This window comes from Cervus canadensis, chromosome 15 (assembly GCF_019320065.1).
Source record: "Cervus canadensis isolate Bull #8, Minnesota chromosome 15, ASM1932006v1, whole genome shotgun sequence".
Taxonomy (NCBI): domain Eukaryota; kingdom Metazoa; phylum Chordata; class Mammalia; order Artiodactyla; family Cervidae; genus Cervus; species Cervus canadensis.
In genome coordinates this window covers 53,935,114-53,955,876 of record NC_057400.1, presented here as the reverse complement: position 1 = coordinate 53,955,876, position 20,763 = coordinate 53,935,114, and the positions used below count along the sequence as shown (strand labels likewise).

At 43.9% G+C, this 20,763-nt stretch overlaps 1 protein-coding gene across 1 annotated transcript; it reads left to right on the top strand.

Moving 5' to 3' along the window:
- The first annotated feature begins 856 nt into the window (after positions 1-856).
- On the top strand, positions 857-20,172 carry CHRNA1 (cholinergic receptor nicotinic alpha 1 subunit). Its single transcript, XM_043488325.1, has 9 exons — positions 857-954; positions 5,979-6,124; positions 6,233-6,277; positions 7,301-7,410; positions 10,556-10,751; positions 13,291-13,528; positions 16,132-16,355; positions 17,713-17,952; positions 18,264-20,172. Exons 1-9 carry the CDS (start codon positions 912-914, stop codon positions 18,393-18,395), a joined length of 1,374 nt encoding a protein of 457 aa, XP_043344260.1. The 5' UTR covers positions 857-911; the 3' UTR covers positions 18,396-20,172.
- Positions 20,173-20,763: the final 591 nt, after the last annotated feature.

The window sequence follows — 20,763 nt, the reverse complement described above, 5'->3', positions numbered from 1 at the left end:
TGGCAGGTTTTTGAGATTTTTTTTTTTTTAAACAAATAAATTGAAAACCTGAACCACTCTGCTCCTTGCTTCCCTGAGTGAGAGTAGGCAGAGGAAGGATGGCAGGAAGTAGGAACCTGGAACAGTGCTTATGCAGTGGGGCTCTTTTCCCATTAACTACTTTTCACTTGAATAACAGGCCACAGGAGGTGGGCTGTTTGCTGTCACTAATGGCTCATTGCGGAATAGGCATTGCCTGCTACAGAGACGGGTTGGAACAGGCACTCTGGGGGCCATCGTAAAATCAATTTTATGGAAGAAGTCACCGTTGTTTAAAACCAAACCCAATCAAAAATGGAATTCTCTCCAGCAACCGATTCAGTATGAACCAAACTCTTCTCAGATTCATTCAGTCATAAAAGTCCCTGGCACGCTCAGCCTAGAAGGAAAAAGAGCAAGAAAATTTTCCTTTTTTTGTAGAGTGTGGACTTTTGTGATTTAGGATAAAGTCTTACACACACAGCTGACTATCTGCTCAGACCAAGTCGTCCTGATCAGATCAACCCACACAGATGAGATTCTAATTTGTACAAAAGAGAGGGGGTCGCTCATCATGCAAAATAAATTATTCAATAGGGAAACTTTTTTTTTTTTTCATTAAGACCAGACTCATGGTGCATTTAAAACACAGTGCAGTATACACTCAACTTGTCAAAGATCCAGCAGTTGTGTAAAACGCACACCCTGTAATAACGTTAACGCCCTCAGCCCTGGGCTTGCGAACTCTGGGCAACCCAGCTGTCACCGCCACCAACAGGTGGTGTGAAACAATAGCTCGGCTCAGCCAGCTCACTTTCCAAACCCTCCAGCAGCCGGGTGTCCATCCAGAGAGTGCCAGTGAGCCGCACAGGCCACCAGCCCGCCACCAGCCCATGGAGCCCCGGCCACTCCTCCTGCTCCTCGGACTCTGCTCAGGTAAGCGCCGGGGCTGGGGGCTCTCCTTTGAGGCTGAGGCTCTAGAAGCCCCCAAACCAGAGTCTTGCTTCTTTGATGGGAATACAGAACGGCAGGGCTTCACCAGTCCCAGGCTGCTCTGTCAGTTTCTCACTGATGTTGGCTTGATTGTGTTTGTGGATAAAGATTTTTTGCTTGGGTTATCCAATGAAAATAGGAGCTGGCTGATCAGAAGCTACAAAGTAAACCTGCCATTCTCTCCCTCCATCAGTGTCTGCATCTGAGTCACCTGGATGATGGGATTCAGCACCTCTTCTGCCATCCCAAAGTCACTATCATATTTGAACAACTATAGGGACTTAGCAGGGTGACTTATGATCATAAGTAGTATAGTTAACTAGTCCTTTTATGGCTCTAGGAGAATTCTGAAAATGAAGAGGATTGACTGACAGCTCCATGTGCTGGAGGGAGAAACTTATTCATAACCACAACTAAACTCTCCATGAGAGAGGAACTATTTTGTAATCTTTTAAACTCCTGAAGTTAAAAAAAATTCATATGAATGCATTCCTGCCTTTTTTTTTTTAAAGGACCTTACCCTATGTGGGTTTGGGTTTGAATTGAACCCATAAAAATCTTGCACAGCCCTTGACCTGCATTCAACTCTGGACTGTGTCACAACATAGCCACTGAAACGCTATCCTGAATCCCAAACTTCCGGTCGAGGGAAATAGATGTTGGCTGATTGTTTCATATAAAAGTTTACCGGTGATATCATCCCAACTGAGAAACGGACATGCTGTGATTTTCCTTCTTCATTATTGCTCTGACAAACACAGGTCTTCTGGGCAAAAGAGGTGAAGAGTTTTGTTATTAGTGTTTTTCAATAGCAGAGTTGAAGGAAATAGCCTAAACTCTGGTAAATTATATCCTGTGGGATTTGGACTCAATCCAACCAAAGCTGGCCTGGGGGTGATGGTGGTGGTGAGGGGGGTGTGTGTGTTTGCAAACACCACACTCAATGGAAATTCTTAAGTGATATATTTACACTTAAAAATCTTTAAGAGATCTCTTAGGACACCGATAACCTCCAGAAATTCATGTTTAACTATCTTTTTTAAAGTATGTGATATGTATGTAGATCAAACCTAGAGTTTGCTGATGTCAGTTCCCATGGATGATTCATGGAAAGTTAGAGCAAGGTGAGGCAATCCAACATCTCTTTTTTTATTATAAGGAAACTGAAGCTAAGAGACACAAACTGACCATCCCAAACTGACTTTGGGACCATCCCAAAGTCCCTTGATGTGTAAACTTTGGAATGTGATCAGACTCCATTTTTTATGTGCACAGTCAGAAAATATAGCCTGAAATTGGAAAGGTAGCAAGAGACACAGCACCAGTCAAGATAAGAATGACCCGGGGTGGCTATTTGGTTTTGTTTAGTCGCTCAGTCATGTCCAACTCTTTGTGACCCTGTGGACTGTAGCCTACCAGGCTCCTCTGTCCGTGGGATTTCCCAGGCAAGAACACTGGAGTGGGTTGCCATTTCCTTCTCCATGGGATCTTCCCAACTGAGGGATCAAACCTGTGTCTCCTGCTTTGCAAGTGGATTCTTTACCTCTGAGCCACCTGGGAAGAACAGGACAGAATTCCTTTTGCCCAACCTGTCGCCCAAATAAAAATACAGATTGGACCAGTATAATACAAAAGAGCACTTTGAAATTGTGGCTGGTTCCCCTGCTTTGATTCAATCCCTTGGGGGCAAAATTCTCATTTATATCAGTGACACTTTTTTCCGGTATTAGCTTAACACATAATGATCTCTGTTCTATTTTTATAGCACTTTCATTACAACCTTTCCTCTCTTCCAGCTCAGGAATCTCAAGCACTTCATTGCCACCTTCCTTATGGCATATTGCTTTCCAACTTGTTCACAGTTATTTATGTAAATGACAAATGTCGAAGTCCATGAGAATAGGAAGACAGGATCTGTGTCAGATTCATGTCTGAAAGCCTCAAAGCTCTTCAAACAATGCTTTGCATGCAGCAAATGTTGGACAAATAAATGAATGAATTAGTGTTGCCACCATCTGAATAAGAATGACCAACATGATTTTGCTGAAAAAGGAAACTTTGACATTATTTATGTGTTTATCTGTGTTTGTCCATTTATACCTGCCTTCCAAAGAAAGTATTTACTGTGATTTATTGAATCTGTGAAGAAATTGTCCAATTCTTCAGACCACACTGGAATTGGGAACAAAACCTAGAATTCTGAGTTCAAGTCCTTTAAATTTTATGTGATAAAACTTTGAGTGATACTCTGCCCCGCTTTGAGGAGGAAAAAAGAACAGAATACCAGTGAATGTGGTATAAGAAATGGAGACCTCCTCAGGAATTCCTTAGAAACTCGTGGTGGAAGGCACAGGGACCCTTGTCCTTGGCAAGGGCACAAAGGAGGGAGTGGTACCCCTGGAATGCCACCCGGGCCTGGCTCCCCAGTCCTCCCTTCTCCCTAGTTAAACTTAGGGTCCGCCTGCATATTTTCCTGCCACATAATGCTAATCATCTGCTCTCTCTGCTGCTTTCTAGTATGTTCTTCCTGTCAAACTGGCATAAACTGTCACTTAAAAATAAGCAGCCCAAGATAACATCAAAGCAATAACCTGAAACCCAGTGGCCAAGGCTCGAAGTGATCCACACCAGCAGCTCCCCCTGCCCCCACTGTGGGCTGGGTGGGGCCAGGGACAGACACAGCATGGAAGACAGAGGATTTCTGTGTCCCAAGGGGCCACCGCAAAACTGCATCTTTGGACAATATGCAGCTCTAAGGGGTCTCCAATGCCAGTGGCCTGGGGGAGATGCCGTGTGAAAGCTCTGCATGAACCCTTTGGGTTCAGACATTTTGAGAAACTAGAAATGAAAAGGTAGGCTAGCTGGGAGTTCCACACACAGAGTCCAGGAAGGTCATAATGAAGATATTTTAGCAACGCTGAAAGCTTCAAAACATTGAATGGACACAATACGCTTGCCTTTAGGGAAGTGGTGAAGTATACAGGTCCTTGTGACTGTCCTCACTTAGAATCCCACTTGTAGCTAGCTGGGAGCGCCTCTGCTATTCCAACCTCAGTTTTCCCATCTGTAAAGTAGGAGCAAAAATCCTCATATGAGTAAAATCCTCATAGAATTTTATAAGGATTCAATAACGTAACATGAATATAGGACCTTTAATAAAGCTCGACAGGCTAATTAAAACATATTTTGGGGAGGATGAAAGTGTTTCAGCTCATTATACAGCTCATTCAGCTCATTAGTCATTTCAACTTGATCTAAAGTTCTGGATGAGATGAGAGCATAGACTCAGGGTGCGATCCTGGCTCCACCACTGATGAAATCTGGGCCTCCATTTCCCCACCTGTAAATGGAGGACAATGACAGTATATACCATCATTGTTATGAGGACTGAAAATTTTAGTACATATGAAGCATGTAGAGGAGTATCCGACACAAAACAAGTTGGATATGTGATTATTTTTGTTGATCAATAGAAATAGAAAAGGGGACTACTTTTTACTTAATAATTGTTTTGTTGACAAACCCTTCCAAACTTAGGATCCAAGCAGAAAAATAATAAAAAATAATAATAACCTGCCTTAGAGGTGATCAGTTAATATAAACACAACTGCGGGGAAAGGGAAAGCGTCTCACTCATTTCATTTTAAAAGTTGTCTTGGCCCGGGGAAAAGGTGTGGTTTCAGCAATAACCTGCGGAAAGGGGAGATCTGGTTACATGAATCCGGGCAGATGGATTGTGTGTCTACTTCCTCTCCCAGCCCTGAACAGGCAATCCCCAAACCACCAGGGCTTGAGTTACAGGGATCCTTCATAAGGCGCTTGGATTTGGAACACGTTTTCTCATAGGAATAGCAGCACATGTAGTTGTACAATTTCCAGGACAGCCCACAGCACGCTCATAATATTAAAAGTGAGTTCAGGAGCACGGCGCAGAGTGACGGGCTCTAACCTGAGCTCTGCCCTCATCGTGTGGCCACAGACAAGTCAGTCCACCGCTCGGAACCTCAGGCGAGAAGGCCTCTGCCTGCTCACCAGTGAAGACGTGTCACGGTGGACACCTGAAGGCTGTGGGCTCTGAGAACACCGCGTGATACTGCCCTTCATCCTGAAGGAAAACGCAGTAAAGATTCCTTGGAATTAAATATGCTCCAAATAGGAGACCCAAATCCAGGTCAACAGAATATGTGATTTTCTCTCTTAGCAACTTAATTGGGACATAGATGATATTTTTTTCTATTTTTAAAATTATGGTAAAAATACATAAATATGTATGTAAAGTTTACCATGGTAAAATAGACATTACGTAAAATTACCATTTTAAAGTACACAATCAAAATAAAATAAAATAAAGTACACAATCCAGTAGCATCAGGTATATTCACAATGTTAGGCAACCATCACCGCTATCTAATTCCATAACTTTCACCACCCAGAAGGACGTCCTGAGCCCATGAGCAGTTACTTCCCTTTTCCTGTTCCCACAGTCCCTGGCAACTGCTAATCGACTCTGTTCTATGGATTTACCTACTCTGGATATTTCTCTTTTTTATTTTTGGATATTTCATACAAATAGAACCACACAATACATGTCCTGTTGTGTCTGACTTCTTTCACTTAGCATAATGTTTTCAAGGATCATTCATATTACAGCCTGTATCAGAATTTCATTCCTTTTCATGGCTGAATAACGTTCTAACGAGTGGATATACCACAATTTGTTTATTCATTTATTGTTGATGGACATTTGTGTTATTTTCACCATATAGCTGTTAAAGTATTGCTGCCATGAACATTCATGTGCACATTTTTTGTTTTTTTGTTGTTTTAATTGAAGTATAGTTGATTTATGATGCTGTGTTAGTTTCAGGTATAAAGCACGGTGATTCAGATAGATAGATATACTCACGTCAGTGTGTGTGGAGTGTGGGCGTGGACTCTCACAGTGACTGTGTCCTTTGCCATCTCAGCTGGCCTCGTCCTGGGCTCCAAACATGAGACCCGTCTGGTGGCAAAGCTCTTTGAAGGCTACAACAGTGTGGTACGGCCCGTGGAAGACCACCGCAATGTCGTGGAGGTCACGGTGGGCCTGCAGCTGATACAGCTCATCAACGTGGTGAGACAAGAGTTCCCAGCGCCCCACAGCTCCCATATCACCTAGTCCGGAGCATCCGCTCCAACTCCCCACTTGTCCCCCTAAAGGCGGGCCTTATCTTTTTTTCAGGATGAAGTAAATCAGATCGTGACAACCAATGTTCGTCTGAAACAGGTAATGCAGCTAGATAAGTGTGTTCATGTTGTTCTCATTCACTCTGAAATTTAACATGGGCCCACAGGAAATCAATCTGGGTAACAAGGATATGTACCAAAATATTGAAAGCAGATATTTTGGGGTAGTGGGATCATGTTTTGTGTTCATTACTATTATTATTTTTACTTTGTGCTTTTACTGTGTGTATTAGTTTGTTAGATCTGCTGGAACAAAGTCACAACCTAGACAACTTAAATAGAAACTTGCTGTATCACAGTTTCTGAGGCCAAAAGCCGAACATTAAGGTGTTGGTAGAACTGGTTCCTTCTAAGGGTTATGAGGGAGAACCTGTTCTGGGCCTCTCTCCTTTGCTTAGAATTGGCTGTCTTCATGTTCACATGACTTTCTTTCTGAATATACATCTTCTTCAATGTCCCCTTCTTATACAGACACCAGTCATATTGGATTAGGGCCCACCTTAATGACCTCACTTTAACTTAATTACCTCTATAAACACCCTATCTCCAAATGAGGTCGCTTTCTGAGGTACAGGGGATTAGAACTTTGTATTAATTTGGGGTAGACAGTTCAACATGGTGTTATCCAAATTTATTGCATTGGGAATATGTAACTTTTATAATGCAGAAAAAATATAGCACTTTTCAAAAAGTGAGGTTGCTTGCTTGAGGAAAACGTTCACAATAGGGTCATTCTCCTTTGCTAAGGTGGGCAGTGTACTTGGTGGCATGACTTGGGGCTACCTTTGTTTTCTCATCTGTAAAATGGGGTCAATAATCACTCCTACCTCATGAGAACATTGTGAGGACCAAATGATGAATATGGGTTGAAATGCTTATAACTGTGCCAGCATGTACTCAGTGCTCTATGTTTGCTTTTACTTCTTACCAAAGTGAAAGCTAAACTCTGAATCAAACCCTTCTTACTGGAGCACAATTTTTGTCCATACCTGAATTACCATGCCCATCAGAGTGCTTGATAACCCCAGATTTTTTCATTGACTAAAAATGTCTTCATTTCTAGCAATGGGTGGATTACAACTTAAAATGGAATCCAGATGACTATGGTGGCGTGAAAAAAATTCACATTCCCTCGGAAAAGATCTGGCGTCCAGACATCGTTCTTTATAACAAGTGAGCAAAACAGCCAGGATGAGAAGGCAGACATTCGGGGTGGGGCGGCGGGGGGAGTCCAAGTGTCCTAACGGAAGGGCTGCCACTCTCAGTAGGTGTTTCACCACTGTTCACATTAAATAACCCTTAAAAACCGAGAGCCAAGTTGACATGCTAGGGGTGCCATATGGTGTCTCATGTTATGAATAGAAACAATTATCAGAGCCAAATTGAATCAGGGCTGTGGGGTGGGGGACATTTAATCCCTGAGAACTCCTGAAGGGTATGTGGCAACTATCCAAGGAACCCAAACGTCCTATAATTGAGTTCCTTGGAATTAAATGTCCTTCCGACCAATAGGTCTGAACCTCCCGGGGTTGTTATTCATCACCTCCTCATGGCATCCCAGGACGCCGCGTGCTGCTGATGGCCCGGGATGCCTGTGTAGCCCATCCGCTGGGCTCTGTGACAGACTGCACGTTGTGAAATTATAATGTGATTCAAGACACTCTGCTTTAATGACACGTTCATTATCATACACCCTTCATTTGTCAGGGAGTGTTCGTTGCAAACAGCATCCTTCCAGGCAGCAGCATTCAACACTGGCGTAGAGGATTTGTGGCCTGACAGTCTGCAGCACGCGTCTGGGGCAAGCAGGCTGTGCATACTAGCAGACTCTCCAGGGAAGATGGCCAGGGCTAGTTAGCGGACATGATACCCTTTAAGGTGACCCTCCCCAACTTTCATATTTTATTGCACATTTTCCAATCAGACCTGGGATTCAAGCTTGAGCCAAAGAATCCCATCATTTTGTGTAAACTTTGGGACAGGTGTGCTGATAAGGAAACTGTCTCTCTCTCTCTCAGAGTTAAGTTTATTTTTCACTTAGAATCTAAGGGAAGCAATTAAAACCCTCTGGTCCTTTAGATCAGCTCAGTCAGAAACACTCTCACAGGGGAGAGAATCCCATTTCACCTGCTTGAAAGGAGAAATGTAGACCACCCTCCCCCTCAGCTCTGTTGGGAGGGTCTAAATCTGCACAGTTTTCTGGATAGAGCCTCTCCTCAGTCCCAAGGAAAAATCAATGGGAAGAAAATTTCTTGATTTGTAAAGTGAGGCATGACATATCCCATACGTCCCTGGGGCACCAGGCAGACCCCACCCACCTTTCAGCCCCTAATTATACTCTCCTGCTTTCTGCCAAGGCCCTAGGGGACAGGCCATTTGGGGGATGAGTAGACCTGCGGAGAGAGTTTCTTATTTTTCAGTATCCACCATGCTGCTTTTTCAAATGAGAAATTATTGCCAACATTTGAAAATAGGAAAATACATCAAAACCTGAATTTTTAGCCCCTCTGCATGCATGCTCAGCCGCTTCAGTCTTGTGATCCCATGGACTGCAGCCTGCCAGGCTCCTCTGTGCATGGAATTCACCAGGCAAGAATACTGGAGTGGGTTGCCATTTCCTTCTGCAGGGATCTTCCCAACCCAGGCCAAAGCCGTGTCTTTCACGTTTCCTCAATGGCAGGCAGGTTCTCTACCACTACTGCCACCTTGGAAGCCCTTGAGCCTCTCTAGAAAATTCCAACATTCAAAAATATGAAAACTTTGGATTAGAAATCTAGATTTCCAGCTTCCAAGGAAGGATCAAACATCAGGCAACATGGAGCCTTCACTCCCATGCAGATACACTTCCTCACCGGAGTGAGGGGCTCTTCCTTTGTGAGGCTCACCTCTTCCTCCTTCCTCACTTGCCAGGCCTAGAGGCATCTGAGTTTGTGATCCTACTCCACTGGAGTCTAAATAGTTCTTTCAAAGGTAATAGAATCCTCTTTAACCTGCTTATCACAGTAATGAGTCACTAGCCATATTTTTATTTAAAATTCCTGGATTTTTTCCCCAATTAACTTAAAAAAATTTTTTTTAATTAATTATTCTGCTCTTTGCTGCTGCGAGGGCTGTTTCTCTAGTTGAGGAGAGTGGGGTCTACTCTCTAGCTGTGGTGCGCGGGCTTCTCATTGCAGTGGCTTCTCTGTTGCAGAGCCCAGGCTCCAGGGTGCAGCAGATTCAGTAGTTGGGGCATGTGGGCTCAGTAGTCGTGGCTCAGGGGCTTAGAGCTCAAGCTCAGGACCTGTGACGCACAGACTTAGTTACTGCGGGATCTTTCCAGATCAGAAATCGAAACTGTGTCTCTTGCATCGGCAGGTGGATTCTTTACCACTGAGCCACCAGAGGAGCGCCCCCAATTAGCTTTTAAAGTATATCAGAGAGGGCATAGATGGAGAGTCGGGCTTCCCTGATGGCTCAGACAATAAAGAAACTGCTTGCAATGCAGGAGACCTAGGTTAGATCCCTGGGTTGGGAAGTGCCCCTGGAGAAGGAAATGGCTACCCACTCCAGAATTCTTGCCTGAGGAATCCCATAGACAGAGGAGCCTGGCGGGCTACAGTCCATGGGTCGCAAAGAATTGGAAACCACGGAGCAAGTAACACTTTAGCTTTTCACTTTTTCAACATTACAAATACTACTGAGGACTGGGAAGAAAAAAATCTGGGATGCAGTGGATCTGTGTTACCAGTTAGTGTTTTAAAACTATGGATTCTCAGGTTCATCCCCAAATATCCTGATTCAGTGCTTAGATTCAGTGCTCAGGGATCTATATTTAATTTTTTTTAATTGAAGTATAGTTAATGTGTTATTTCTAGTGTACAGCATAGTGACTTGGATTTTTTGCAGATAAATTCCATTATGGGTTATTATAAGATATTGGATATAGTTCCCTGTGTTACACAGTAAATCCTTGTTGCTTATCTATTTTAAGTATAGTAGTTTGTATCTGTTAACCCCATACTCCTAATTTATCCCTCCCCCTCCCCTTTGTTGATCATAAGTTTGCTTTCTATACCTGTGAGTCTGTTTTGTATATGGATTCACTTATATTATTTGATAGGTTCAGGAATCTATATTTTAAACAAACACCCCAGTGATCCTTATTATCAGGCAAATTTGGAAAACACTGCCATAGATAAAAAGTGATGCTGCTCAAAAGAAAGCTTCTATAATTAGCACCTGAATAATTAACAGCTGTCTCCCGTTAACATCCCCAAGCAGAACTGAAGGTTCATCTGTCACTTGGAGCCCTGTTCTTCTTTTATCCCAATTGTAGTGCAGATGGTGACTTTGCCATTGTCAAGTTCACCAAAGTGCTCCTGGACTACACTGGCCACATCACGTGGACACCTCCCGCCATCTTTAAAAGCTACTGTGAGATCATCGTCACCCACTTTCCCTTTGATGAACAGAACTGCAGCATGAAGCTGGGCACGTGGACCTATGACGGCTCCGTGGTGGCCATCAACCCGGTATGTGGCGACCCCTTGGGAGGAGCTTGGATGCAGGAAAAGCAAGATTTAGGTCTTCAACTCTGCCTCTCCATTATCGCAGGCTCACTGCGTCCATTAGCTCTTTGGGGATCATCTACTTTCCTGCTTTTCAGTTGCTTGGCAAGTTCTTGACATGCTACATAAGAGAACCATCTGGGGCTTACATAATTTCCTATGCCCAGGCTCAAGCCCAATAAATCTGATCGAATCAGCCTAGGGTGGAGTTAGGGCACCAATATGTTTTAAAGCTCCCAGTTCAGGTCAGTCGCTGAGTCATGTCCGACTCTTTGTGACCCCATGGACTGCCACACGCCAGGCCTCCCTGTCTATCACCAACTCCTGGAGTTTACTCAAACTCATGTCCATTGAGTCGGTGATGCCATCCAACCATCTCATCCTCTGTCATCCCCTTGTCCTCCCGCCTTCAATCTTTCCCAGCATCAGGGTCTTTTCAAATAAGTCAGCTCTTCGCATCAGGTGGCCAAAGTAATGGAGTTTCAACTTCAGTGTCAGTCCTTCCAATGAACATTCGGGAGTGATTTCCTTTAGTATGGACTGATTGGATCTCCTTGCAGTCCAAGAGACTCTCAAGAGTCTTCTCCAACACCACAGTTCAAAAGCATCAATTCTTCAGCATTCAGCTTTCTTTATAGTCCAACTCTCACATCCATACATGACTACTGGAAAAACCATAGGCTTGACTAGATGGACCATTATTGGCAAAGTAATGTCTCTGCTTTTTAACATGCTGTCTAGGTTGGTCATAACTTTTCTTCCAAGGAGTAAGGGTCTTTTTATTTCATGTCTGCAATCACCATCTGCAGTGATTTTGGAGCCCTAAAAAATAAAGTCAGCCACTGTTCCCACTGTTTCCCCATCTATTTGCCGTGAAGTGATGGGACTGGATGCCATGATCTTTATTTTCTGAATGTTGAGCTTTAAGCCAACTTTTTCACTCTCCTCTTTCACTTTCTTTTTTTTTTTTCACTTATTTTTATTAGTTGGAGGCTAATCACTTTACAATTCCTCTTTCACTTTCATCAAGAGGCTCTTTAGTTCTCCTTCACTTTCTGCCATAAGGGTGGTGTTATCTGCATATCTGAGGTTATTGATATTTCTCCTGGCTATCTTGATTCCAGTTTGTGCTTCATCCAGCCCAGCGTTTCTCATGATGTACTCTGCACATAAGTTAAATTAGCAGGGTGACAATATACAGCCTTGACATACTCTTTTTTCTATTTGAAACCATTCGTTGTTCCATGTCCAATTTTAACTGTCGCTTCCTGACCTGCATACAGATTTCTCAAGAGGCAGATCAGGTGATCTGGTATTCCCATCTCTTGAAGAGTTTTCCACAGTTTATTATGGTCCACACAGTCAAAGGCTTTGGTGTAGTCAATAAAGCCGAAATAGATGTTTTTCTGGAACTCTTGCTTTTTTGATGATCCAGCAGATGTTGGCAATTTGATCTCTGGTTCCTCTGCCTTTTCTAAAACCAGCTTGAACATCTGGAAGTTCACAGTTCATGTATTGTTGAAGCCTGGCTTGGAGAATTTTGAGCATTACTTTGCTAGCATGTGAGATGAGTGCAATTGTGTAGTAGTTAGAACAGTCTTTGGCATTGCCTTTCTTAGGGATTGGAATGAACACTGACCTTTTTCCAGTCCTGTGGGCACTGCTGGCATATTGAGGGCAGCACTTTCACAGCATCATCTTTTAGGATTTGAAATAGCTCAACTGGAATTCCATCACCCCCACTAACTTTGCTCATAGTGATGCTTCCTAAGGCCCACTTGAATTCACATTCCAGGATGTCTGGCTCTAGGTAAGTGATCACACCATTGTGATTATCTGGGTTGTGAAGATCTTTTTCTGTATAGTTCTTCTGTGTATTCTTGCCACCGCTTCTTAATATCTTCTGCTTCTGTTAGGTCCATACCATTTCTGTCCTTTATTGAGCCCATCTTTGCATCAAATGTTCCCTTGGTATTTCTAATTTTCTTGAAGAGATCTCTAGTCTTTCCAATTCTATTGTTGTCCTCTATTTCTTTGCACTGATCACTGAGGAAAGCTTTCTTGTCTCTCCTTGCTATTCTTAAAGCTCCCAGGTGACTTGAATATATAGTCAACATGGAAAAAATCCAAAGAGTCCCAATCCACTTATTTTTTATTTTTTTTAAAGACTTTTTGGGATGTGGACCATTTTCAAAGTCCTTATTGAATTTGGTACAATATTACCTCTGTAGTGTTTTGGTTCCCTGGCAGAGCAGCATGGGGGACTCCAGCTCCCCAACCAGGAATCATCCCACACCCGCTGCATTGGAGGGTGAATTCCCATCTGCCAACTACCAGGAAAGCCCCCAACCCCCCTCTTTTATAGGAAAGGAACATACACAAGATTCCCTCCTAGGTATGTGACAGCACTGGAATCCGTTGCTTTGTCACAGCTGATTAGGAAACCCTGCCCCTCCTCATGGTGACAAGGCTGGGATTTCAAAGTTTCATTCTGTCTTCCCAGGAAAGCGACCAGCCAGACCTGAGCAACTTCATGGAGAGTGGAGAATGGGTGATCAAGGAGTCCCGGGGCTGGAAGCACTGGGTGTTCTACGCCTGCTGCCCCTCCACCCCCTACCTGGACATCACCTACCACTTTGTCATGCAGCGCCTGCCCCTCTACTTTATCGTCAACGTCATCATCCCCTGCCTGCTCTTCTCCTTCTTAACCGGCCTGGTGTTCTACCTGCCCACAGACTCAGGTGGGTGCAGTTGCCATGGTGGCGGCTGCTGACGCGGATGGATCTCTCGCTGCTATTTTAGGGGAAGCCAGAAATAACCATGGCTGATAAACAAATACAGGCAGACAGACCCAAAGCAGCAGCCCTGGAAGGATGCATGCCCTGAGTGGCCATGTGTAGGGATGAAGGCCACTGGGGCAGACAGCAGGGCGGGCAGAGACCCTGAAGATGCGCACACACCTCTCTGGTTAAGTGAATAACCACCGGCACCTATTTGTTAAATACCTGCTGTGTGCCCTGAAACATGCTGGGCAAGGCATGGATCACAGACACTCCCAGGGCCCCTTCCCCCATGAAGTCACTTGCTCTCTATGACTAGCCCAGGTCTTGCCTCTTGTATCTACTGCTTGCTGCTTGGAAATAGCTTTTGTGTATCTCTTCTCTGGATGGCAGTATCTTTACACATAAGACCATACTTCCCAAGTGGCAATTCTTTCTCCTGCATCAGCCTGGGCCTCCTACTGAGTAATCACATCTGTGACATAATTTCACCAGACACCAACATTCTAGAGAAAAGGGGGAAAGGAAACACACACGTCTGCCAGCAAGTCATTGCTCTCAAACAATGTAAGGCAGACAAGTAGAAAAAAAAGATAGTAAGATAGTCCTCAAACTTATGCCAGAAAACAATTGTACCAAAATGCCACAGAAAAACTCCCACAAAAGTCTAAATCCAACTTTCCAATAAGGAAAAAAAAAAAAGCTTACACATTCACTCACTCATCATATACCTTTTAAACAACTGTTGCAAGACAGGGATAAGGTAAAGAATAAGGCAGAATTTGCCCCACAGAATGTATGTTCTAGGAAGATTGTATTTGTTCTTAAACAAATGGTCACAAATATTTTTTCAACTTTCTCATCAAATGAAGTTTCTCAAAGTGAAGAGAGAAAACTGTAGGCCGGACACTATGGGAACTAAACAAAGTTTCTATCAATATTAGATGATTTATGCTAGAAAAGCATCTAGAGCAGTGAGACAGTTTGGTAAGTGTTAGCTACTATTATCATTAATCGAGAAATTTGATGTACTTTGATCCATATTTTACATTTATAATTCTGTTTCCTTTTTTACTTTTGAAGACCTTCCTATCCACCAGAAATTGACAACTTCTTGTTTGCCTCTACTCTGGATCCTGGGTATATCACTAACATCTGAAAGCATCCCGAATGGGCAAAGTTCCACACTGGAAAGCAGGGCCACATGAGGGTTTCTCAGGACACAAACAGCAAGACCAGCCCAAGGAAAGTCCCTTCCAAAGGCTCTTTACTGCCTCTGAGCTGATCAATCCCACAAAACTATTCCAGTGTCATTCACTCTCTGGCTTTCTTGTTTACTTGTCCAGGCAAGACACCATCCGGGAATTGTCTGCCCTGAAATTGAAGGGCCTGGGGAAAAGATTCAGGGGAGAGGGAATCCCTTGGCCCTTAACATGAAAACAAAAACAAACAAAAAAAATCAAAACACACACACACAAAACAAGTCATCCCCTTAGAGAATATGAGAAAGTGGGTGGTGTGAAATCATTGATTTTGTCCTTTTTCAGCTTTGGTCTCAAAGCTTGCTTCCACAGTGAGAAAGATACATGTACTTCTGACCTACACATCCATCTGCTGAGTAACAAGTAGGCCAGGCTGCGGTTCAGTTTTGTGAGGTTTAAGACGTTCTGCTGCAGACAGAAAAACTGCCATCTGGGTTCTCACTTGCCACCCAGAACCTCTCTGGTTTCCCTGGATTCCAACAAGAAATAGAATTCTGGGGCAGGAGATGAAGTAGCATTTCCTGCTTGGCAGCAGCTGATGGAAACACCAGCCACTTGCCATTGTCAGCAGAGTTAAGGTGCCAGGGTCTCACAGGAAATACTGCAGGAAAAAACTCCCCAGTATGAGGCTTTGAGAACAGGCCAGTCACATTCCTCCCTCACCCTTGGGTTTCACTGGTGTGTTCATTTGCTAGCACTGCCTAGCAAGGACCCCAGGCTGGTGGCTTAAACAACAGAAATTTATTTTCTCATAGTTCTGGGGGCTGGAAATCAAAGTCAAGGTGTCAGCAGGATTGGTTTCCTCTGAACCCTCTCTTCTTGGCTGGCAGATGACTGTCTTCTCCCTGTGCCCTCACATGGCCTTTTCTGTCTGTGTCTTAATCTTTTCTGATGAGGACACCAGTCACCAGTCCTATTGGATGAAGACCCACCCTAACACCTCATTTTAATTTAATTACCTCTGTAAAGGCCCTGTTTCCAAATGCAGTCCCTGAGGTGCTGAGGTTTGGGGCTTCAACAAATAAGTTCACTGTCAGTTGTGTTCAATGTTTTGTGACCCCATGGACTATAGCCTGTCTGGCGCCTCTGTCCATGGGATTCTCCAGGCAAGAATACTAGAGTGGGTTGCCATGCCCTCCTCCAGGGGTCTTCCCCACCCAGGGATCAAACACAGGTCTCCTACATTGCAGGCAGATTCCTTACCGGCTGAGCCACCTAGGAAGCCCTATAGATTTGGGGGGAAGAGCAGTTTAGCCCATAACAGGTGGGTGGTTGTGTCTGTCTCCTCTTCATTTCATCCAGGAGAGAAGATGACCCTGAGCATCTCTGTCTTGCTGTCCTTGACCGTGTTCCTTCTGGTCATTGTGGAGCTGATCCCTTCCACCTCCAGCGCCGTGCCCTTGATCGGGAAGTACATGTTGTTTACCATGGTGTTCGTCATCGCATCCATCATCATCACCGTCATCATCATCAACACGCACCACCGCTCCCCCAGCACCCACGTCATGCCCGAGTGGGTGCGGAAGGTGAGTGAATAAGGCACTGGGACACTTTGCATGGGGCAGCCGCTCCCTGCAGGGCATCCGCAAGTCTCCCCTTCCATCTGGCCAGTGGCGTCCTAGGTAACCCTGCTAGGCACTTAGAAACAAAAAGGCTTTCTTGGGCTGTAGGGGCTTTGGGGGAGGAAGTTTTCTGGACTCTGGCTGAAGATAAATAACTCATGTAGCCTCTCCAAGGAGATAAGAAAACCAGAATTAACAAAGCCCACTTCAATGTCAACCTTAAAGAACCTCTTTGATTAGAAAAGACAAATCACAATCTTTTAATTCAAATACCATGAAATCTTGACCTGTTTGTATGTGAACAGACTGATTATTTCTTTGCTGGTGGAATCATCTGCTGAGACTAGAATAAGGGCTGGAGACTTGGGGGGCGGGGTGGCTGGGCTTGATGAGAGATTGTCGGAAAGTTAAGTTTTAATGAAGAACTTGGTCTCAAATACTTATTTTACTGAATTTTAAAATGTGTTAACATTTCAGGTATATCAGTTCTTTCATGCACATTCACACAGACACTAATGTCCAGGCTTTTGTGCACAATGCAAAAGATTTGTCATGAACTGACAGAGAAACTACTGCTTGCAATGCATTCTTTGGGGAGGAGAAGTAGTCTCTGCTTCTCTAAAGGCTGTTAAGTAACTCCTAGCAATATCTATAGGGCTTCCCAGGTGGTGCAGAGGTAAAGAACGTGCTTGCCAGTACAGGAGATACAGGAGACTTGGGTTTGATCCCTGGGCCAGGAAGATCCCCTGGAGGAGGAAATGGCAACCCGCTCCAGTATTCTTGCCTGGAGAATCCCATGGGCAGAGGAGCCCGGAGTGCTGCAGTCCATGGGGTCGCAAAGAGTTGGACATGACTGAGCACCAATGCAGCAATACCTATGTTGCATTTCTTCAGGAACAAGAAACAGAAGAAAAGAGTCTAGCTGTTTTGTGGGGTTGGAACCTTACTTTTTTTTTTTTTGGCAGGAGGGGCCCTTTAATCTTTTGGTCATGAGAATAGGGGCTTTGAAGAAAGCAGGAGCTTATAGGGGGTCTGGAAGCTTAAGCATCAGTGGTTTCTTAGGAGTCCAATAGCTGCACACTGGCTCCCTCCAGTGGCCAACTGCTGGCATTACAGGATCATCTCTATTAGCCTTAGTCATTTAACAGGCCACAGATGAATCTAAGAAAATCTAGTATGGTCCTTTTGTTTTAGGGACAAAAGTGGCTGAGGCCTAGAGAATCTGAATGACTTGCCTAAGGTCTCATTGCTTACTCAAAATCATAGTTTGATGCTTGCTCTGCTGACAATAATTCCCATACCTGGACTTCTTTTGTATTAGGTTTTTATCGACACTATCCCAAATATCATGTTCTTCTCCACGATGAAAAGACCATCCAGAGAAAAACAAGACAAAAAGATTTTTACAGAAGACATTGATATTTCTGACATTTCTGGGAAGCCAGGGCCTCCACCAATGGGTTTCCACTCTCCCCTGATCAAACACCCCGAGGTGAAAAGTGCCATTGAGGGCATCAAATACATCGCAGAGACCATGAAGTCGGACCAGGAGTCCAATAACGTAAGCTCTGTGGCTTAAGATCCGCACCTTGGGGTTTAAATGGTCACGTGCTCGAGCACAGAGCATCTGATGTGTTTGGCTTGATGGGAAGGTTGGCATTCAAAGGGCAGTTAGTGATGTCAGATGTGCCTGATGACTCCCTAGGCCATCTTAGCAAGTCATCACATTGTGAATAACCTCTTTTAAAAATAAAGATCACAGTTCCAGTGGAGGGAGGATCCACAGTCAAAGGGCCCCCGGATGATGGATAGCATGAATGTTGTGAGGCCGCGATCACCTTCAGGACGTTCTGACACTTTCCTTTCTCCCAGGCGGCTGAGGAATGGAAGTATGTTGCGATGGTGATGGACCACATTCTCCTGGCAGTCTTCATGCTCGTCTGCATCATCGGAACCCTGGCTGTGTTTGCAGGTCGGCTCATTGAATTAAATCAGCAAGGATGAGTGGAAAGCTGGCCTGAACCTCCGTGCCAGGGAGATCTGTCTAGTTGGATACATGCTCACTGATCAGATATTTAATTTTCTGTATTTATTATTCATGGCAACGGTTTATGTTTACATAAGGTTATGGCCTCCAAGTGTGTTCACATTGCTTCTCCCTTCACTCCTGCTGTGGCTGCCTGGAGAGTGAATCCTTTGCAGTAAGTGAACCCGGATTGCTACAAAAGGCATTCATTTCCAGCAGCATCTGGAAGAATTTTGCCCATGATAACTGAGGTTTTCTGTTAGTTAAAAAAAAATTTTTTTTAATTTTAAGCAAAGAGTCTATTCTTTGCTTAATAGTCAGTTTTGTACTTACTAAAAAATCCCCATCTGCCAGTCCCCCAAAGATAAAGCATTTGACTTGGAGAGAAGGAAAGCAATAGAAAGACAACAGGGGCATTCTAGAATGGCCACCAAAATACAAACTGCCTCAAAAACCCAAGTTTTGAAGTTTCTAGAATTTGGAGGTGAGGGAATGTCTTCCCAATCTAACACAGCACCTGAGTTTGATGTTTGGGGTTTGAGGGAAAAGAGTAACTAACCTGATTGGAGTGTGGGGCCAGGCACTGTGGGATAGGATCACATGATGTTTCTTTTTTATCCTCATAATTCTGTAAATGTCCCTAGTTTACAAATAAGAAAACTGAACTTGAGGGAGGTTAAGTTTATTATCCAAACTAGCAAGTAGAACTGACATTTGAACCCAGATCTTGTGGATTCAAAGTAGCTCTGAGCTGGGCCGGTTCATTGCTCACTTGCTCTTTGGATCAACCCTGGCTCCATCTGGGCCATTCTGTGACTCTGGTCAGTGTTTTCGAGAGGTTCAGTCCTAGTATTAGCCATCTTCCTGCCTTCCCAGTTAAAGCATCTGCCTTTCCCCCAGTCTTTATCCCAATCTTGTTTGAGGTTCTAGTTCTATGAATGAAATCACAAATGTGTGCCCATATCATTTCTATAATTCTGGACACACGAGTAGGAGAGGAAATTTATTTCCTTTCTTTATAGCAACCTACTGGCCACAGGCAGTGCACCCCAGTACCAGAAAATGTACAGCCCTGGGCTCAGTAAAGACCATCATCCCCAGAACACATCTGATCCACATCAGTAGCAGAGAGAGTGGGGAATGGCAGTACCAGACGACCTGTCTGAACTCAGGCGATTTCAATCTCTGTCTCCTTGGCATTCCCCATGACACACCCATAGCAGGACTGAGTGCCTCATTTATGAGTAAACTAAAGGGAAAACAGTTTGGCATTTCCTCAAAAAACTAGGCATAGAATCATCATATGATCCACCCACTCCACTCCTAGGCATACACCCAAAAGAACTGGAAGCAGGGACTTGAACAGATCCTTGGATACCAATATTCACTGCAGCATTATTTATAATAGCCCGAAGGTAAAAAACCACCCATGTCCATCAGCATAAGAGCAAATGTATGGAGGAATGAAGTTTCTATAAATACTATAATATGGATCAATCTTGAAAACATTATGCTAAGTAAATAAGCCAGATCTGAAAGGACAAATATTGTATGATTCTGCTTATGGGAGGTACCTAGAGTAGTCAAATTCATAGAGACAGAAGACAGAATAGCAATTACTAGGGTTTGGGGAGAGGGGTGAGTTATTGCTTAATGGGTAGAGCTTCAGTTTGAGATGATGAAAAAGTTCTGAAAGTGGATAGTTGTGGTAGGTGTACAACATTGTGAATGTACTTAATGCCACTGAACTGAATGTTTAAAAATGGTTAAGATGGTAAATTGTATGTGCATTTGACCATAATAAAAAATAAAAAATGGGTAAGTTTCACGTTCTGTATATTTTACAACAATTAGATTAAAAAAAGAGGAAGAGAGATTCAGTACCTAAATCTGCTTGCCTAATTTATCGCAGTCCCCCAGGATTCACTCATGATTCAGAGAAGGAACTTAAAAGTCATGTCCATTCTAAGGACAAGGAAACTGAGGCTCCCTGATCAGTGACTTCCCTCAGGTCACAGAGCTATTAGTGACAAATCAGTTCTCTTAATTCCTGCTCTCATGCTGTTTCCTTTATATCAAATAGCCCATTTGTCCTCCAACAGTGAGACCTTCCAACATGTTCCCTGCTCACCCTCTGGCCTGGAAGCCAGCAGAGAGGCCCCAAGTACGTATAATAACGTCACAGTGTGAAGCTCCATCAGCCCCTAAATACCTGTTCCATCAATCTGTCACCAAGTTGAGGACTTTCACCTTTGGAATCTCTTCCCTTCATTAAGGGCTGATTTCCTGATGAAATGGGAGGGGAGACAGACGGTTCTGGGATCTGTTCCCCCAGAGGTGAGCACC